The sequence below is a fragment of the Abramis brama genome (genome assembly GCF_963993115.1).
Source record: "Abramis brama genome assembly, chromosome: 11".
In the NCBI taxonomy this organism is placed as follows: Eukaryota; Metazoa; Chordata; class Actinopteri; order Cypriniformes; family Leuciscidae; genus Abramis; species Abramis brama.
In genome coordinates this window covers 5061514-5081782 of record NC_139973.1, presented here as the reverse complement: position 1 = coordinate 5081782, position 20269 = coordinate 5061514, and the positions used below count along the sequence as shown (strand labels likewise).

Sequence of the window (20269 nt, the reverse complement as noted above, 5' to 3'; positions counted from 1 at the left end):
TGAAATCACCTACATTGTGGGGACCAGCCAGTCCCCATGAGGGAAATGGATTAATAAACATACTAAATGATGATTTATTTATTTTTTATTATTTTTTTGAAAAAATGTAAAAATACAGAATGTTTTCTGTGATTGGGTTAGTGTAAGTGGATAGAATATGTTTGAACAGAAGCCTATAAAAACCATTATGCCGATGGAGAGTCCCCACAAAGATAGCAAAACTGAGTGTGTGTGTGTAAACATAAAACATATTACTGACTATAAATAAAATATAATTGAATATAATATGCAATTCAGAGCAAAAAGTCTGCCAGAAGCCCTGACAGCATGTAAAATCAATTCTAATAGTGGCATTTTTAATAATTAAACATAACCTATACCACATCCTTGATGTGGGCATCTTAACAGACACCATTGAAGCTGATCTAGTGCATATAAAGGTGCACTTCAGAACCACGCAAAATGTGCATCGACAGCTGTGTATTGTGTCGTTCATAATGACGAATAGTCTGACGTTTTTTCCATTTGTGTTTAATGCTGCCTGAAAATGACCGAGTTTGTGTCGCGCATGGCTAAATCTCCCCTCGAGATCTTCCTGTCAGCATCCCACCGTTACTATGATATCTGTGCAGCGATCGCGCTCGCGCCTGGAGGTGAGTGCGCCTTCTCTTTCTTACCAATCACATCAAATATATTAGGAGGTGTTGGTCGCACGCTACATTTGTCTTTTATTAAACCCTGGTTGTTAAATATTCAAATAGAAACATAAAACTCTTGAGGTGTTACAAGGTCATATTTTGAAGGTATAAACGCACAGAACGCGTTAATGTGAGCTTTTACACGGGTAAATAATAGTCGACGCGCCTGACGCTATTATCGCTCGCTCTCAAGGAATGAGATTTTACGCGTATTCAGGGTGAAGTCGGGTAAAATGGGCCAGTCTGTGGTAAATCATCTGGAGCAGAATTAGATGGCATGTCTCTGCACATTGTCCAGATCTCTATTTGTGTTGTGTGTTATTAGGGTATATTTTATTCGTTACAAATGTGTCGCAAAAACAAGCCCAAGTCCTCCTGGTCATCACTGCTTATTTCAGGTAAAACAGGCCAGAGAATTTTTATGCAAAACCATCATTGTGAACAAAGAAACAAACATTCTGTTGTAAATTAACAGTTAATTCTAATTTAGTTTATGCCATGGCGTTACAAAAATGTAAGAAATTAGTGTATGGGTTGAGAGATAACGTTGAATGTCGGGGTTATTTCTCTAAATTGTATATATATATTTTTTTTACATATATAATAGTTCAAATGTAGGCTACATGTTTCCTACATTACCGTCTTTCTTTATGTTGTTTTTCTTGTGTATGTGCACATTTATAGACAGCGAAATAGACTGTGGCTTAAAGGCGGAACGGTCTATTTTAAATAATTGTCGAATTTTTAAAATTTTAAACATCTGACAGTTGATTAATGGTAAATGTAAAGGTAATTTTCGAGGTGCAATCTATGCAAATTGTTAGACTATTAGCGTCCACTATCACGGTAATCTAAAAGTAGCCTAAATTAAAGATTTTAGTTGTGGTGATTGTATGATAAAGTGATGCTTAATGACCTTTGCCTGTTAAACGTATCGCAGTGGTTGCTATGGTTACCTGCCATGCGCACGCTTCGAAATATAGCGTGCTCGCGCTCTCTTGTAATCTGTCTTTTATAATCCTATATACTTGTATGGAAAAATAATAACTTCACACCCCACCCTCCATATTTTGCTTTGGGGAGGTGGGTGTGGAAACCACACCATTATTAATACGTAACGAAGAACGTTTTTCTAAAGTTCATGTTAAGTTATGAAAACATTATTTCTGAATGTTCTCTGTTCAGAATGTCCATTAAAAAAAAAATTGTTTCAAGTTCTTTCTTGCTTATGCGAACGTTAAGGAAACATTCCATTGTATCTTTTTACATTGTGTGGGATAATTGGAATGTTCTTATGGGATGTTCTTTGAACATTCTGAAACAAGTAGTAGCCTAACATTTAAAAATGTTAGATGAACATCTAAACTTCCGCGAACAATGTATAAATAATGTTTTGAGAACATTATTAAATACCACATAATTTGAATTAACATTCCATTAACATTATTTGAAGAATGTTTGCTAATAACATAGGTTAGTCTGTGTTCAGTTCTGTGTACATTCCCTCTTAGCTGGTTAGGCCCACTATATAAAATTAAATCTCTTTTTTCTCTGCTTATGTACAGAAATCATTTATGATACATTACTTTTGGATATTCTGTCGTTTTTTATATGAATATAACCTGTCTAATCTTAAATTATTCACATCCATTTACCCACAAAAAACATAATATTGTGGCAATTGTTTAAAATAGCTTGCAGTGATTGAATGTTGATTCATTTCAGTGTTATTATTTAATACATTAATGAAACCACTAGATCAATACTAGAGTTATGCTGCTAATGTGACATTTTAATCCTTTAACTGTAAACACACATCAACTGTGTGAGATCATTAAAGGGATAGTTTACCCAAAAATGAAAATTCTGTCATCATTTACTCTCCCTCAAGTTGTTCTAAACCTGTATGAATTTCTTTCTTCTACTGAACACAAAAGAAGATATTTTGAAGAATGTTGGTCACCAGACACTTGAGGCTCTTCGATTGACCATCTAACCTGTAACATTTTGGTAACAAGCTCAAGTTTTATTTTATTACTCTGCCACACATCCCAACTTTGACATGTTTCCAAAGAGAAAGACAAGTTGAATGTCAATCCTTAAGCCATGAAAACAGCACTTCTATACTTATTCTTCTCTTGTTGATACACAGCCAGGCAATTGGTTTTGAATACCAATATTATCAGTTTGATTACTTTTGTCAGACATGGTCTGAAGGTAATCTGAATTTTGGAAAAAAATTTGTATGATGATTACTGAAACCACATTCAGCAGATTTACAGTAGTGCAGTTATTTTGTTTACAGTGATAAACAGTTTTGAGATATGTCACAGGCTGCCATGTTTAATTTTTAAATATGTTTTTGTCAAAAAGTGTAATAGATTTACTTTGTGAAAAAAAATTGAAACACACATAGGAACCTGATGTCCTTTAGAATGGACTCTCAGGCCCTGTTTACATCTGGTATTAAGATGAGTTTTGTTCGATCGGATCACGAGTGGATGACTCTAAATACAGGTGCAAACGGGGGCTAAAACATTTTTACCTTGTCCACTTTCAGAGATAGTCAAAAACGCATTCAACCGGATTGCGTTCGTAGTTTAAAGTTTAATGCATTCGAACAGCTACAAAAGATGCCTACTTTCCGCCTACTGACCTAAAACATTATGGAAGTACACTAGATAGACGGGATTCAAACTTTGTTGGCTGAAGACCCGATTTTGTTTTCAAGTCGAAAAACATACCAAGCACAATGTTCTCTCACCATCCCGATTTCTAACACAAACTCACAGCGTTCGGCTGGTCTTGTGCCTGTCAGAGCAGAAAGTAAAGCTGCCGCTCTCCGCTTGTTTCTCCGGCTTCTCCGGTCGCGTTCATATGTAAATTGCTCAAGCTTATTTTGTCCATTAGATCTGGAAAAAAGGCCCCTACATTTACCTGCCCATATACTCTCCCCTTGAAGAAATCAGGACAGAAGTGGTTTAAAATCTGGACAATAGAGATGAATTAAAACACCAGGTGTAAACCGGAATGTCTCCCTCGTCTACTTGTGATCCTATCGAAAACCAGGTGTAAACAGGGCCTAGTTTGTGTTTTTAAACTTTTCAAAGATGTCTATTTTATGCTTTCGTTGTTTAAAGCATAATATGTTTTCTTTTGAAGGTGAAACAAGAGGCATTTGATTGAACATGAGTGCAAGCGTTCAGTGTCGATGGAGTCCCTGAACGCTGTGGAGCTCCGTGAACTGGGGGATGGGAGCAGGCGAGAACCTCCTCAGGCCTCCTCAGGACCACGGCCGGCCACCGGCATCGAAAACGCATCGTTTGAGGATGAGGACCCGGGAACGAGGATCCGCGTTACCTCCAGAACATCTGGAATTGACTATCAGTCAAATCCGCTGCCTATTCAGAGAGAAGTGCCGTCACCGCGCACTGAAGACGAACCTGAGCTTGAATACAACGACCAATCGGTGGACTACGGGTTCATTTTCGCGCTTGTTTTCCTCGTGAGCGGAATCATATTAGTGGTAATCGCATATACAATCCCAAGAGAGGCTAAAGTCAACCCGGACCAAGTGACAGCGCGCCAGATGGAGAAACTAGAGATGTATTATGCACAACTCGGTTCTCACCTCGACAAATGCATTATTGCGGGACTTGGTTTGCTCACTCTGGGAGGAATGCTCTTATCCGTTTTATTAATGGTGTCTATATGCAAAGGGGAATTGTATCGGCGGAGGACTTTCGCTAGAAGACCCATGAAATCTTATGGATCCATTAATATGAGGATGAGGCAGCTAGCTGAAGGTGATGGAAGGGAGACGCTCGTGGAATGTGAACCGAACGCCACCGCCGACGCCGCGAACGGTAATCGGGTTCCTTCGGAAACACTAAACACGTAGCACAACTGAATCGCATTGATAAAACACATTTGCATTCCCAAAAGGAAATAGTGCTTGCAAGGCAGCATAAATAACATGTTTAGGTAAGTTTACGGTTTTGGTTTCAATTATCAGTAAATGAAACGTCTCATTGCTGTAGCCATGACACTCAGCATCCGTCTATTATGTCTGCTGTGTTGCCAGATCTCAAAAAGCAACTTGGTTAAAAAAAAATTTAAAAAGCAAATTTCCTCACTAAACATTAAGCAAATAATAATAATATTAGGAAAATAGAATAATTGCTCAATTGAATTGATCAACATAAAAACAATTATTACAATCAGCATAACATTTTTATTATATTCTTTTATATTTACACTCTAATTGATGGCTAATTTCGCTGGTACTTGTGACTAAGTGACAATAAAGGTTACTACTACTCACTTATGAAAGGGAAAAGATGCATTTACCCAATAAATAAGCCCAGTAACCCATGACTGCCCACATTTATAAGCGACTAAAACAAGAACCAAGTCGCGTATAATAAGTGGACATGACAATGGTGATCAATGCACAAGGCTATATAATATGAATAAATAGAAAACAAATACCATTCATGATCCAATATGCAAAAAAATTTAAATAATTAACATATATTGCAAAGGCGCCATCTGTCAAATTTCAAAGTCAATGGCGGATTTTCACACTTTAATCTTAAATTCCTTAAAAAATAAAATAAGAAACTGATATTTTCTTCAAAACAAAGTTTGAAATGAAAGAAACCTCTCATGGACATTCTCATTTTACTACAAAATGATTCATTAATGTAATGTTAATATCGATGCTCTTAAAACAGGCTTCATTTTCTTTGTGCCCAAATATATATTCTTATTTTTTCCATTTAATTCTGGGGCAAAATGTGACATGTTTTCAGATACGCTAACTTGTTCATGCTGCCCTGCGAGCACTGGCATCATTTTAACCATTTTAATCATTTTTGTAGGCAAACACGCAAAACACATAATGTGATGGTGCAAAAGCGATGCTAAAGACTCAAAAGACAAGTGAATGAAAGCACAATGGTGAAGCTTCATAATAACGTAACATGCTGCAGAACAAACCGCCATCTGCTACTTTACAAAACTTGAAATAAATGTCTGTATAACCTATAACATCACTAAAGACACTATTAGTGCAATATATACAAGCTATTATTATCCAAGGATGCAATATGCCTTAAGACGTTACAAATGTTCACCGTGAACACAAACATTGGCTTGTTTGTATTTGTCTACTGTTTGTGTTTTGTATATGTGTCACACACTTGCTCGTTGTCATCAACCCACGTTCTTGGAGTAGAGGACTATGTACCGCAACCAAGGGAAGAGACATATGAATGCTTAATGTTTTAATCAAGATATCTATTTTACAATATCTATCATTATGGTACTTTAGTAGATTTGTGCTAACAACTAACAAAAATGTGAAGTTTTACTGTAATGGTGCAATATGCATAGATTCCAGTAGAGAAATATATATATGTATATGACAACGTTGTTGTCTTCTCAGTGACACAACAGATATACGTTACTGTATGCTTTAAAGTGCCCCTATTATGCTTTTTTAGATTATACCTTTCATGCAGTGTTTGTGAATGTAAAAGTTCTGCAAAATTATTATTGTCTCCTAAAAAAAAGATTTAATTCTGAACTGCCTGAAACAAGTCGTCAGTAATTCCAGTCTCACTTTCATGCACAAACCTACGTAGGTTTTGCGTACATTTGCATAATGCCCGCCTATAGTCTTCATTGGCTCCCCACGAACAACATCTACTTTTCCCCGCCCCCAAACTCTGTAGTTGTAGCCATAGATATCATACAATAAAGGCTAGATGTCTCGTCCGCACTGCTGGCCAATGGAGGTCGACGTCCGCACACGGCGGCCATCTTGCCACAGGGAGCTCGCTCACTCGTAACATGGTGCATGTACTTTTAAATAACCATAACTTGCTAAATTTTCTACCGATTTTCAAACGGTTTGGTTTGTTATAAACCTCAGAGATGTAGTTATGACACTGCATACATATGAATAATTATAACAATGGACTTCCATATGAAAGAATTATAGCCATGTTAATAACGTTTGTAAGAAACCAAACCGTTTGTAAATCCGTCAAGATTTCAGCGAGAAAATGTATTTGTGTGCGTGCTGATCACTCACCTTAATTCACAGCTTCCCTGTGGCAAGATGGCCGCCGGTGATGCCGGAAGTGACTCCGCCTTAAGACATCTAGCCTTATATGGATATCTATGGTTGTAGCTGAGACTGGAAGAGTTTGGTTCATGTTGTCAACACGTCGAGAAGACGCTGTTTTCAGCTCTGCGAAAGCGAAATTCACTTTTCATGCACTTCTAAAGGGTGAGGACTTGCGCCGGAATTGATACATTAAAAACGACGCCAGTTCATATCACTGTGAAAGAGCTGAAATTCAGATATGGTAAATGGTTGTTTTGTTTCCGCGGTACACCAATCACAACAGCCTTGGGCCATCTGACCAATCAGAGCAGAGAAGGTCTCAGAAAGGCGGGGTTTATAGAGACCAAATCCTTTATCAAACCTTTTCAGTCACTGAAAAAAAGGTGATGCTGCAATGCATATTATGAGAAAATTTTGTTTATTTTTTTTTTACCTTGGATGCATGTAAACCTGATGTAGGAGACCTCCAAAATTAGGAACCATTAAAATAGCATAATAAGGGCACTTTAAGAATATGCTCATCACCCCGTTTAAAACAAAGTTATTGTAATAGCACATAAGCAGGTTACATTTGACATTTGTGTGTACTTGATCCCTGATGAAGCTGCCTGCACCTTGGTTTGGTTTTACTGCTGAAGTAACTATTTTCTATTAGTACACTATTCAGAGATTGTAATCAAAACTAAGCAGAAAACTAATAAGAGCAGATAGATGTAGTAAAGATCACCCTGGCCTGCAATTATATATTTCCTGGTGTGAGGCATCCAATATACACACTCACTATATCGCTCTGTGCAGAACAGCTTTATAATGGTATTAATGGAAGTGGTAACTGGTATATAAAGTTAAGATAGGGGAAAGCAAAATTCACATTGTGTCGATAGAGTTTCAAAATGTGCACTTGATTAACAGAATGCAAGTGAGTCACTGTAGAATAATGGAGATTAGCTTAAAAAACAAAAAACACAAAGTAACATTTCAACAAGAGTTTGTCAATGTAACGCTAAATCAAATGGTTAATGAGAGCACATTGTATCAGAGAGAGAGAGTATGTTACATACTATCATTTATCTCACATTCCAGCGTGTTAAATATTCCTTACACAATATATTTACTAAAGTCTAAAGATTGTTTGAAATTGACTATATAACGTTGTTTGGTGGTGTAAAGTGTGATGCGGTCACATGCTGCTTGATGCGTCACTAACTTAAGTGCTGTTTAAATGCTGATTAAAGTGAAATGGACTTGTTGTAATCTTTCTTTGACGCCATCATGTTTCTCATTGCATCCCTAAATTATAGTAAATATATCTGTCATGTATTGCCTGTAAGATGTTGGTTATGGTGTGATGTAAAGTTATAAGGAGAAAGGAAAGTGGTAAATTGTTTTCATGTCTTCGGTTGTGTAAAGTATTGTCTTGTAAGCACAGAGGATCTAGTATTGAGCACACTAAGCATTTATCTTGCACCAAACGTGTGCTGTTGATCACATTGCTCACGCACAAGCCCCTATATGAATGTGAATGTCATTAAAATTTATTATGAAATGTTGTAACACTTTTTCAACACGACAGCCTGAACTGAGCAAGTCACATTGACTCTATTGAGAGTGGAATATTAGTATACTTGCACTATTGTTTAAATGTTTGGCATCAGTATGATTTTTTTAATTAAGACATAGATGCATTAAATTGATCAAAAGAGACAGTAAATATATTTGTCATTTTCTATTCAGCAAAGAATCCTGAAAAAATGTATCATGGTTTCTACAAAAAACACTGAAGACTGGAGTAATGATGCTGAAAATTCAGCTTTGATCACAGGAATAAATCACATATTAAAATATATTCACATAGAAAATAGTTATTTTAAATTGTAATAATATTTCACAAATTTACAGTATTTTGATCAAATAAATGCATGTTTGATGAGCATAAGAGACATTTTAAAATCATAACGACCCCAAATTTTTGAACGGTAGTGTACTTAAAAAACAGCCTCACCATATTGCATGTTATATTCAGCGAGTAGCATTAATAATTCCTGAATAAATGTGATTATTTCAATACAATTGTGTACTGCACATTTGATCAAATGTAATGGATCATCCGTGTATTTAATGCATACAAAAAAATGTGCATATATTGCAGAAATAGTAATGATAGTATGCTATCCAAATGAGCACAATTATGGGGCTTGTGTGGTTGTTTGCGCTGATTAGAAGCAGCTGCTCATCTTTGTTAAAATGGTCATACTGTACAATCTGTGAAGGTTAATCATGGAGTCAGGCCAGAAAGAGTTCATAGAAATCCTTGAGAATTACAAACACCGCAGAGGCTTAATGATGTGCATAATACTTGTGTGAACCAAACAGACTGTTATATATTCAAATTAAATGCAGTACCACGGTACTTTGGGCCAATCACTCAGTTTTTTTAATGTGGAGAGCAGGGGTGTTTGAATTGCATGTGTTAAATGTCAGCTGTGCATTTTAAGTCTGTAACCACTTCATGTGTGTTCAAGGCAAACGTGTCACCTTTTTATACTGTTTCCATGCGTGAAATAAATCTTTTTTGTTGCTATACCTGTCTGACTGAATTGATACATGGAACGCAGAGGAACTTTGAAGAATCGCATGGGACAAATGCATCACTTAAAATGTCTGAATATCATTGCACAACAACCCATTTATTAGATTAAAAAGTTAGCTCAAGCACACTTCTCAAGCAAGACATTTTTAAAGAGGTTTGTTAATGATAACCTTCGGATGATCAAAGTTAAAGGGTTATTTCACCCAAAAATGATAATTCTGTTATTAATTACTCACCGTCATGTCGTTCCAAACCCGTAAGACTTTCTTTTATCTTCAGAACACAAATGAAGATCTTTTTGATGAAATCTGAGAGCTTTCTGGCCCTCCATTGACAGATACGCAACTGACACTTTGACTCTTCAAAAAGTTCATAAAGAGATCGTAAAACTAATCCATATTTCTGAAGAGACTCGATTGCTTTATTTGATGTGAAGTGTTTGGGCACTTTGTGAAACACATTTTCACATTAAATGTGAAGCACAGAAGTATTTTCACTCTATTGTGACTAACAGATCTATATCTTCTAAATTCCCTTAACAAATAAGCACTTAATTCTCCCAGTGATATCCACTATTTTAGTGCAGTCATGCCTAGAGGACACTCGAGTGTCTTCTTCTCTGGCTGTAAAGGACAGTCACACTGACATTGCGGACATCATGACTCACTGTGGACATTACAGGCATTGATTTCCACTGTATCTGCTCCTTCATGTTCCTCTCACTGAATCAACCATCTCAGAAGCTTTGCATTCATCTATTGGTACTTAAAAGAGACTAGTGAGCAAGTTCACTGCAGCTGCATGTGGGAGGAAAGCCCTCACACAAATCAAAGCAGTTGTAACTTTTCAGATGACTTGGTTAAAGTATATTTTTACTTTTCTTTTTTTAAATTTATATTTTTTGGCTTTATTTAGTTAGGACAGTAGGAGGACAGACACACACTCAAAGTTCAAATCTGTGCGTACCCACGTTTTATAAGTGAGGCCCCATTTTTACAACACTTGTCCAACTATGGCTCCAACTTTTTTTTGGTTGGTAAAAAAAGAAAATGTGATTGGTCTTTTCTATTGTCTTTTTAGAGTTGCTTTACAGCATAAATCTGTTTGCATTATTGATCATTATTTTCCTGTTTATCACTGTAAAGACGCTTTGAAACAATATGTATTGTATAAAGCGCTATGTAAAAAAAGTGAGTTGAATTGACTTAAAACTAAAGCCATAAAAAAACGTTTTTGTTACTTAAAAAACTTATTTTATTTTAGCTAGTTGCCAAAGTAAAATTTGTTTAGTAACTTTATGTAGGCTACTTAGATAACTAAAACTGAAATTAGAATTAATAAAAAATACAGACACATAAAAAAAAACTAATAAAATTTACAAAAACACAACAAAATTACAAATTTTCTTACTAAAATTAAAATAAAAACGAGAAATTTCATAAAATAAATTCAAATATTAATTCAAACTATTATAGTATCTCAATTGTAATAAAATATCACTGCTTCCTACTGATGCACTGCATGATCTTTTTATTCTCTTTTCGTTTTATTTGTTCTTAATTATATTTATTTTTAAACCAATGTTTTATTTTAAATTAAATAATTTTTATTCTAATTTTATTTTTTATTATTAATTGTATTCCTTAATAATCTGTAATGATTATTTTTAATTCCTTTTATGTATAGCACTTTGAATGACCATTGTGTATGAAATGCTATATATATATATATATATATATATATATATATATATATATATATATATATAAACTTGCTTTGCTTTTATTATCAGAAAGAGATCAATCACATCAGAGAAATGGGACAGAATAAAAGCAGTTTAATTTACCAATGCAGAATAAGTCAGTAGCACAAATAACAGTGGAAAAAAATGGAATTATTTAGTCAATGTCAAAATGAAAACGAGTTGTGCTTTTTTTTAAGGAATTCTGTTTCGCAACAGTTTATTCAAACACAAAGTGCATAAGACTGCAGAGCAGTGAGAATTATGGGATGTTGCGTAAGTGCGTCCTCCTTATTCTACATGAACATGTCATCATAGCCTGGTGGAGGCATGTGATCAGGGTCTGGCCTGAAAGAGAAAGCCAAACGAAAGGCATTAGAGGTGAGGATATGATGTGAATGAGGTAAGTGCAGTTTTACAGCTAAACTCAGATCATTGGCAGCAATAAAGATCCCATTACAGCTCTTACCCGGGTCTGTGTCGCCCAACCGGACCGAAGGGGTCAAAGCGGGCACCAGGGGGCACAGCGCCTGGAGGGAGGACTCCAGGAATCCCAGAGGAGGGGTCAAACCCTGAGCGAGGAAACCCGGCACGTAATGGATCGACGATCATTCCTCCTGTCCTTCCCCTGGAGAAACAACCAAGAGACAAGACCTATTAATAATTCAGCGAGCAAGGTCGTTCCTTGAAGGTACACTCATTCATTTTCATTCTTAAATGTTCTGTGATGCCTTTTAACTGTTTTATTATACATAAGGGTGGTCCAAAAATGACATTGTGCACATCTCAGGGTGCTTTCACACTGGCAGTTTAGTTCGAAACAGCACGGTTCGCATGAAAAATTGTTAATGTGAAAGCGGTCATATGGACCCTTGAGCATATGGAGCAAAGATGTCGGTTTGCAAGCAGCAGAAAGCAGCGTTCATGCGACGCACATACAGTAGACGCATTCACTGCTGTGTTTAATAGCACTAAATTAATGAAAAATTACTATATATTGACCGGATTGTGACTTCTATCATGCGCCGTGCATGTTTGTGATGACGTAAGATGCACCGGGATTCGATAGAATCAAATGTGTGAAACCTGACTCTACAAGGAGCGCCTGAAACTAACCGATCGGGTTCGGATCGTGGCAAACATGACCAGTGTGAAAACCCCCCTAAGAAAGATTCTGTGTCTGTAATCTACAGGTCAACATGCATGACGCATTTACAGATGAGTGTTTTGGCAAATAAATGTAAGTGATGGGATTTCTCACCCAAAGGGATCCAGATCGGCACCACCTGCAGCAAAAGGAGCCATCGGGTCAGGCCTAAAAAACACACACACAGAGAGAGACATTTCAGAAGCAGTCTGTTACACTGTATTGAATATATACAGTATATTATATATATAATATAAATCTCGATGTGATATATATTAATGTTATATATAACTGCATAATATTAACAATACTATTGTATGTTACTGTTCAAATGTTTGGGGTCAGTAATATATTTTTTTAAATGTTTCTGAAAGTAGTCTCTTCTGCTCACCAAGGCTGCATTTATTTAATCAAGAATACAGTAAAAACAGTAACATTCTGAAATATTATTACAATTTAAAATAACTTTTCCCAAATTCATATATTTTAAAATGTAATTTATTCCTGTGGCAAATGATCCTACTTTTTTTTTTTTTTAAAGATTCTTTGATTAATATAACATTTTTCAATATAAAGTCATTTACCTGAAACATAAATCTTTTGTAACACCATAAATGTCTTTACTGTCACTTTCAATCAATTTAATGCTTTTTTTGTTGAATAAAAGTATTAATTTCCTTCAAAAAATCTTACAGACCCCAAACTTGTGAACGATAGTGTGTGTGTGCATATATATATATATATATATATGCACACACACACTATCGTTCACTATATATATATATATATATATATATATATATATATATATATATGTAAGGGACATGTGAATGTTGTAGTTATTTCACAAGTTTTGACACGTATCTTCTTGCCTTGTGTTCACACTCGAAATCCATATAATTCGTTCATCACTGTTTATTCTTCCAAATCAACAAAGAATCACGTTTCATACAGCATAATCATCGTGTGCAGCGATGTCTTCTCAACAACTTGTTTGTAGAGATACTATACTTACAAGGCAATTTATGCTATAATAAACGGTCAAAAACTTTGTGTTCTCCCAACGAGCATCTGCACTTATTGCATGAGCTTCAAACCTTTTTTACATGTGCTACAAAATGGACGTTACTGAACATGCGCAGTAAGAACAAATATAAAGTAAAGAAGTATATTCAACAGGAAATGACTAATTAACAAATAATAATTGTATCAATTTTACATAATAAAAATATGAAAATATAAATTTTGAAATATGAAATATGGCTCTTACAATATATATATATATTAGTATTGTACACATAGTATATTGTATTTTTTTTTTATATGTCTGAATGTCACTGAATTACATAACAACAAAATATAAAGTGTGTATAATTCCAAGTTTTTTTAACAACAACATATGGTTGTTTGATTGATAAATGTTCAGTATGTAGAAGATTATTTGGCTTAATATGTGAATCTGCAGAATGTGGACTGGCTGTGACTCGGCTCAGTGTTTTGAAAGGCTACAGGCTCTTTAGCTTTAACCCGGGACACTTTCTGAGTGTCTGTTTGACTGAATTACATCACGCCCACAGCAACAGCAAGTCGATAAATCGCTGACATCATAAAGAATCTGATAGGGGTCACCGTGAACCCAGGAAGGGGAAGTGGAAGACAAACACCGAAATCCACCTCTGGGTTTCTGCCATGACCTTAAGAACACCACTGCGCAGTCTCTAACCACTACTTTCCTCTTCTCTTTCTCCCTGCAAACTATTCTTTCTTGTTTTTGCCACTTTTTATTGATAGAGACTGCAGAGAAAATAGGAAATCAAGGTCACAGCGCAGGCTGCATCTCCCACAGCTCTTTCCTCGTATGTTACAAAAACATATAATTGTTTGAGTGGGTTTCAACCAAACAGACTTTACTAAATCTCCCAAACTGTGTGTGTTTGATGGAAGTGGTGCCGGCACTGGGCATCTCTCTCCCAGGGGTGCGTCTCAGTCAGCTGTTGTGAATCAGTATATCGTGTACACAGATTCATGCACTGGAAAGGACCATGCATGGCTCACTACACACTGATGATGACGTGACAACGTCCTCATTGTACAACATCACTACTGGTATCTATGAACAACAGTATTTTTTATATTATTTAAACAGGGTTCCCACTCTAAACCAAATGTCAAATTCCCTGACCTTTCCCTGACTTTCACTGACTAAAAAGATGAATTTCCATGACCTATAATGAACGGCAAAACAGGCTGCTGTTTTGCGGAGCACCGAGCTGTTTTGTTTTGTAGAAAGCCTTTCTTTAAAGTGAATTTCGTTTTGTATAAATTGTATCTAAATTTTAATACATTTTTCATCAACCAGTTGCCTGTATTTAATAAATGAGAAGCAAATATATAGCAGACAATATAATCATGGAGGCGCGCCGCGATCACTTGCATTGCACGTGAACTGGAGCGCATCTCATCATAAATTAACCGAAACTCGGTGTATGCCTCACATACATGAGAAATACATCTGAAGATAGCTTGGAATGTCTTTAAACGAAACAATTCAAAACGAAAAGAAATAGGCTACTCTCTGATTATGTAATCCATGATGTGGGACCTGATATTCATTTAGCCTATGTGATATTCATGCTTTTTTTCTTACAGTAAAGCACAGTCCACAAACAACCTCTCTATAATAAGACAAATCTCTTGAGGCATGCTCCAAGCACACTCTCATCTCATCCCTTTTCCCACATTTGTAGTAATGACACTATAACCAAACCGGAAATTGTAACGTGTGCGCACACAAAAGTTTCTCGTGCACACGTGAAAGTCCATATTATTATTTTTTTGCAAAGGTCCCCTCAGGGGCTCCGTAGAAAGATGTGTGGAAAAAAAATCGGTATAGAAAAATTACATTTTGATAAATGGAAACTAAAATTTAAAGCAACAAACTAAATTCCCTGATATTCCATGACTTGGACAAAAAATATGTAAAATTCCCTGACTTTCAATGTCTGGAATAGACCTCTTAAAATTCCATGACATTCCAGAAATTCCATGACCCGTGGGAACCCTGTTTAAAGTACATTAGGATAAATACTTTGCTTGTTACATACGTGCAACGCTTCAGCTGAAAATAAGCAATACATGTTAGATAGATTACGCTCATTACCTGTCCAGCGATGTTTAATTCATGCTGAAATATAATGAAATTATGGTTTGTATTTTAAAAATCATCTATCGTGTGTCATTATGTGTAGTGAGTTGGTTCACGTGATTTATGTTTAGGCTTCAGAACTTCCGTTAAGGGAACATAGTGATTGTTAGACTTTTTAGGGAGTGAAAGTTTCAGTGCACTAGAAGGATTTTGCGATGAGACAGCCCTTAAAATGTCCGCCTCCATAATCAGTGCCCTCACTCCTGAACTAGAGAGCTGATTGAGACGCACCCCAGTCTCTCAGTCTCTCAGTCTGCAGTGCCAGACACACTTTACCCACAACACTCAGTGCTTCAAAAATAGACACAGTTCAGCAGTGAGCGCTCTCGCAGGACTCACGCTGGGAAATATTAAACAGGACAGAGGACATGAGCTGACACCTACACAACACACATACAAATCTCGCTCGCAAAGTCCCAGCGCACCCCATAACGTCCTTCACACACACAAACTAAGATTAACTTAATTTACAGGCAAACTCACAGAGAGATCTATTTGAATCTATTAGAATTAATATAGTTTGCTATAGTTAATATAGCAATATAGAGTTATAATATAGAGTTAAGAGTTAGATGGTTGTGGCTTGCTATTGGTGGATCTCATGTGATTGACAGGTTGCCCCGCCCTCCACCAGTGAACATGTCATCAGAAAAGAGACGAGAGGTAGGGGAAGTTATTTTGATTAAAGATTATGAGGGATAAATATATATATAATATAATATATATATATATCAATATGATGTGCACGGTAGATCATTTATTATAAACACTGCTATATTCCATAAATAAGAATAAAACAATTCTATTAAAAATAAATAAATAAGAATTGTCTACTTTGATTTCATAGTGACTTTAAGAACATGGTTGAACTTTTATCATGCTGGTTCACTGTTCTCAGAATAGATTGCAGCATTATTTTTAATAACGACATTTTGCACCATTTAACAATTAAATAAATAAATAATACTACACTCTATTGTCTTTAAATTTGTCTTTTTCGTTCATGAAATAACAAAACAAAAAACATACAGACCAGTGTTATTTTATCAAGATACTATTATAGTTTTTATTAATATATCGAATTAGATTTATGTTTATATTTTCCATTTTCCGTTCATTTATTTGTAATTTTGTTGTGTGCGTCTGTATGGATTTTATCCATTTTTATTTCAGTTTTAGTTTTGAAGTTAAACTAAATGAAAATGGGAAATTTTTTATCTTTTATTTCAGTTAACATTTATTTTATTTCAAGTAACAAAAATGTTTTCATATGGTTTTAGTTTCAGTCATAATAATAACCCAGTGCAGACCATGAATACACAAACGCAGGGGACTGACCCTCTTATAAAGGTCCTTATTTCATAGTTTAGCTGTGTTATTAAACAGTGCAGACCACAAAAGTGCATATTTTCACTGAACAGACTGCGAACAGAAGTTGGGATCGCCTGAGGCGGTAACCATAGCAACAGCGGGCTGCTCGAGTGCTGATAGGTCAGATAACTGTGCTATACAAATCTCCACAGACTGCACCTGAAAATGACCTCTACACATTCCTCTAGAAAGCTGATACCCTTGAAAACTAATGTATAAATTGCATGAAAACAAGAATGAGAGAATGAACGTTCACCAGTTAGGAGGCTGTCTGTTTGAAGGGCCTCTGGTTGGGATCAGGAGCGGATCCCGGTGAGGGTCCCTTAAGTTTGAAGCTCTTTCACTGTCTGTCTTCCTCTCTGTCTTTCCTTGACGCTCCTCTTTTTTAGTGGGCAGCAGTGAGGACTTTAGCTTTGCGGTCAACTCATCTGTGTTCTTAAACACGCTGAAAGCAAAATAATAAGTTAGAAAATGCATCACCTTTTTTGATTTACCTCATCCGATTACTTATTTGATATGGCCACTATCACAGATATGCTGGCATTGAGCTTTTTTTCTGTGGGAAACTGTGGGAAAACTAATAATTTTTGTAAAAATTTCATGTTTTTGAAAAGAAGTCTCTTAAGCTCATCAAGCCTCTATTTATTTGATCAAAAATACAGAAAATATTCTAAAATATTATTACATAATGGTTTTCTATTTGAATATACTTTAAAATATAATTTATTTATGTGATCAAAGCTGAATTTTCAGCATCATTACTGTCTTCAGTTTCACATGATCCTTCAGAAATCACTCTAATATGCTGATTTATCATCAATGTTGGAAACAGTTACGCTGCTTAATATTTTTTTTATAATCTGACATGGATGGATAACCCTTCTTTGATGAATAAAAAGTAAAATAATAATAATAAATAACAGCATTTATTTAAAACTGAAATATTTTGTAACAAATCCAACCGTTCAAAAGTTTGGGGTCAGTAATTTTTTTTTTTTTTTGAAAGAAATTAATACTTTTATTCAGCAAGGATGTATTAAATTGATTTTTAAAAAAATATAGTAAAGTATTTCTATTTTGAATAAATGCTGTTCTTTTAAACTTTTTATTCATCAATGAATCCTGAAAAAATTATCACAGGTTCCCAAAAAAATATTAAGCAGCACAACTGTTTCTGACATTAATAATAACTGAGCATCAAATCACTATATATGAGAATGATTTCTGAAGGATCATGTGACACTGAAGACTGGACTAATGATGCTGAAAATTCAGCTTTGCATCACAGGAATAAATTATACTGTAAAGTATATTAAAATAGAAAACCATTATTTTAAATTGTAATAATATTCCACAATATTACTGTTTTTTTTTTTTTCTGTTTTTTTGCACAAATAAATCCAGGCTTGATGAGCATAAGAGACTTCTTTTTTGTACTAAATAAATTCACAAACCTTTCAAACGTCTGCATATTGGCCTCATCAACATACTCACTGACGTTAATTGTGAGATCGGTTACTTTTTCTGTCGTGGAGTCCTGCAAAAGATTAAAAAGAAGTGTTGAAAACCATCCAGTCTAACACTATTCTGTCATCTGTGAATCACGACATGCATTGCATTATAACACAATTGAATTACCATTAAATTGAAGATCAGGGTTGAATCCACAGTGAAGGCTTTGAGCAGTAGGCTTGACCTGTCATCATTTGATCTGTATCTGAGTGCATACAGCTCATTGCTTTCATTCCAGCCGGGTGGAAGCAGTTCTGACGACTTCTCTCCATCATTAGGCTGTGTGGAAAATCGATATTTCATAATCAGGCAATTATTACGGCGCGCTTTCAAAACAAAACAGTAACGCATTTGCTGCAAATGCCTATTGGCTCGATATTTTATCTAATGCAATGACAATCAGACATTTTTTTTTAAGTGTGAAAAAGTGTCTTTTAGTATGACATTTCAGTTTGGACACAAGACTGCTAGTTTTTGTAACAGATTATCATCAGTCGTCATTAAACTTACATCATCTCCAATGCCGAGACATTTATAGCCACCTTTCACTATTTCCCAGTGTACAAAACAGATCAGAGCATCTTGAGAACAGGTTATAGAGTTTGATACGCAGTTGAAGAGCAGCTCCAGTCCAGCCATCTTTAAACAGAGTGATATTCAGCAGAAATGAAACCAAAACAAACCGCGGTCTGTGCAAAAATAAAGAGCGACTTAAACTCTGAACGCATGGCGTATGGACGCCGCAGATGTGACAGTAATATTCCGTTTGAATTTTAACGTTATGCGCGCTTTGAAAGAACTATATGTTTATTTAAATTTAAATTCTACCAAAGTTTATTGCTAAATTTGTTGGTCATGCACAACTGGTCCGACGAGAAATGTTCCCGACTGGAAACAACGACTGACGGAACGTTCATTCCGTTGATGGTAAAAGCGATAAAACACTTTTGGAAAATAGATTTTGATCATTTATAAGTTCTGATTACTAAAATTCTTTGACTAATACGAAACACACCTGGTATAATATAGCATCCGTTATATTAATTAAATACCTTTATATTAAGGTAATATTTAATACCTTAAATTGCCTGGAAATGGGCGTTTTATTTGTGGAGTTTGTGTGCTTTCCGGTGCTATCCTACAAAAGATTACAGTGTACGCTAAGTATTACAGCTTTTATTTATTTATGCTTTACCATGTACCAAGGAAATACCACCTTAAACCATCATTGTATGGTACTGTCACCGTGCTTTCTTGAAATAGCAACAATATATCGTTCCTCTCTTTATCACCACCTGCTTGTAATTGAGCTTTTTGATTAATTCATAATTAATTAATGAAATATGTTTTCATTATATGTTTTTATTTGTTATTTATTTATTATGCATATGATGTTTGCAGGTTGCAATGTTCATTTATAAATAGGATGAGAGAGTAAACACAAAAAGCTATAAAGCAATACTTGATCACAATGCAATGGTGCATTAGATCCCTTCAAGTTATCAATTTAATAATTGTTGTGTCAGAAATCATGAAAGAATGAAAAGATTCGCATTCATTGTTCATGTACATGGCTTTACTTGACATTCCCAAGCTAAGAATAAGGATAACATCAGCATCTGGTTCGACTTACGGTGCATTGAAAACATATTGCACAGAAGCTTACTTCAGAGAGCAGGCCTGCCATCTAATCAGTGCTTCAGTGTTGCTTACATTCAATTACAGTTCTTAAGAGCCCTTTGAACTTTTAAAGTCCACTCATGCATGTTGAGATTCACTGCTTTGACAGAATTTCTGTGACTAGTTGTATAGTGCATTAAACAAAATACTGTATTTAACTATAAATCACAATGTGCTGAAAATATGATC

General features: G+C 35.4%; 2 protein-coding genes across 3 annotated transcripts; one reads left to right on the top strand and one right to left on the bottom strand.

Moving 5' to 3' along the window:
• Window positions 1-472: 472 nt before the first annotated feature.
• Window positions 473-9415, top strand: tmem74b (transmembrane protein 74B). 2 transcript variants are annotated; one of them, XM_084127658.1, is made up of 2 exons: window positions 473-653; window positions 3861-9415. In XM_084127658.1, exon 2 carries the CDS (start codon window positions 3910-3912, stop codon window positions 4597-4599), a length of 690 nt encoding a protein of 229 aa, XP_083983784.1. In that variant the 5' UTR covers window positions 473-653; window positions 3861-3909; the 3' UTR covers window positions 4600-9415. The 2 variants fall into 2 exon arrangements, with proteins under 2 accessions (XP_083983784.1, XP_083983785.1); XM_084127659.1 differs by lacking the exon at window positions 473-653 and adding an exon at window positions 2662-2708.
• Window positions 9416-11246: 1831 nt separating this feature from the next.
• psmf1 (proteasome inhibitor subunit 1) lies at window positions 11247-19292 on the bottom strand. Its single transcript, XM_084129642.1, has 7 exons — window positions 18911-19292; window positions 18527-18679; window positions 18343-18425; window positions 17145-17333; window positions 12427-12480; window positions 11635-11793; window positions 11247-11513 (listed from the first exon to the last, which is right to left on the bottom strand). The coding sequence occupies exons 1-7, from the start codon at window positions 19037-19039 to the stop codon at window positions 11462-11464; spliced, it is 819 nt and encodes a 272-aa protein (XP_083985768.1). The 5' UTR covers window positions 19040-19292; the 3' UTR covers window positions 11247-11461.
• Window positions 19293-20269: the final 977 nt, after the last annotated feature.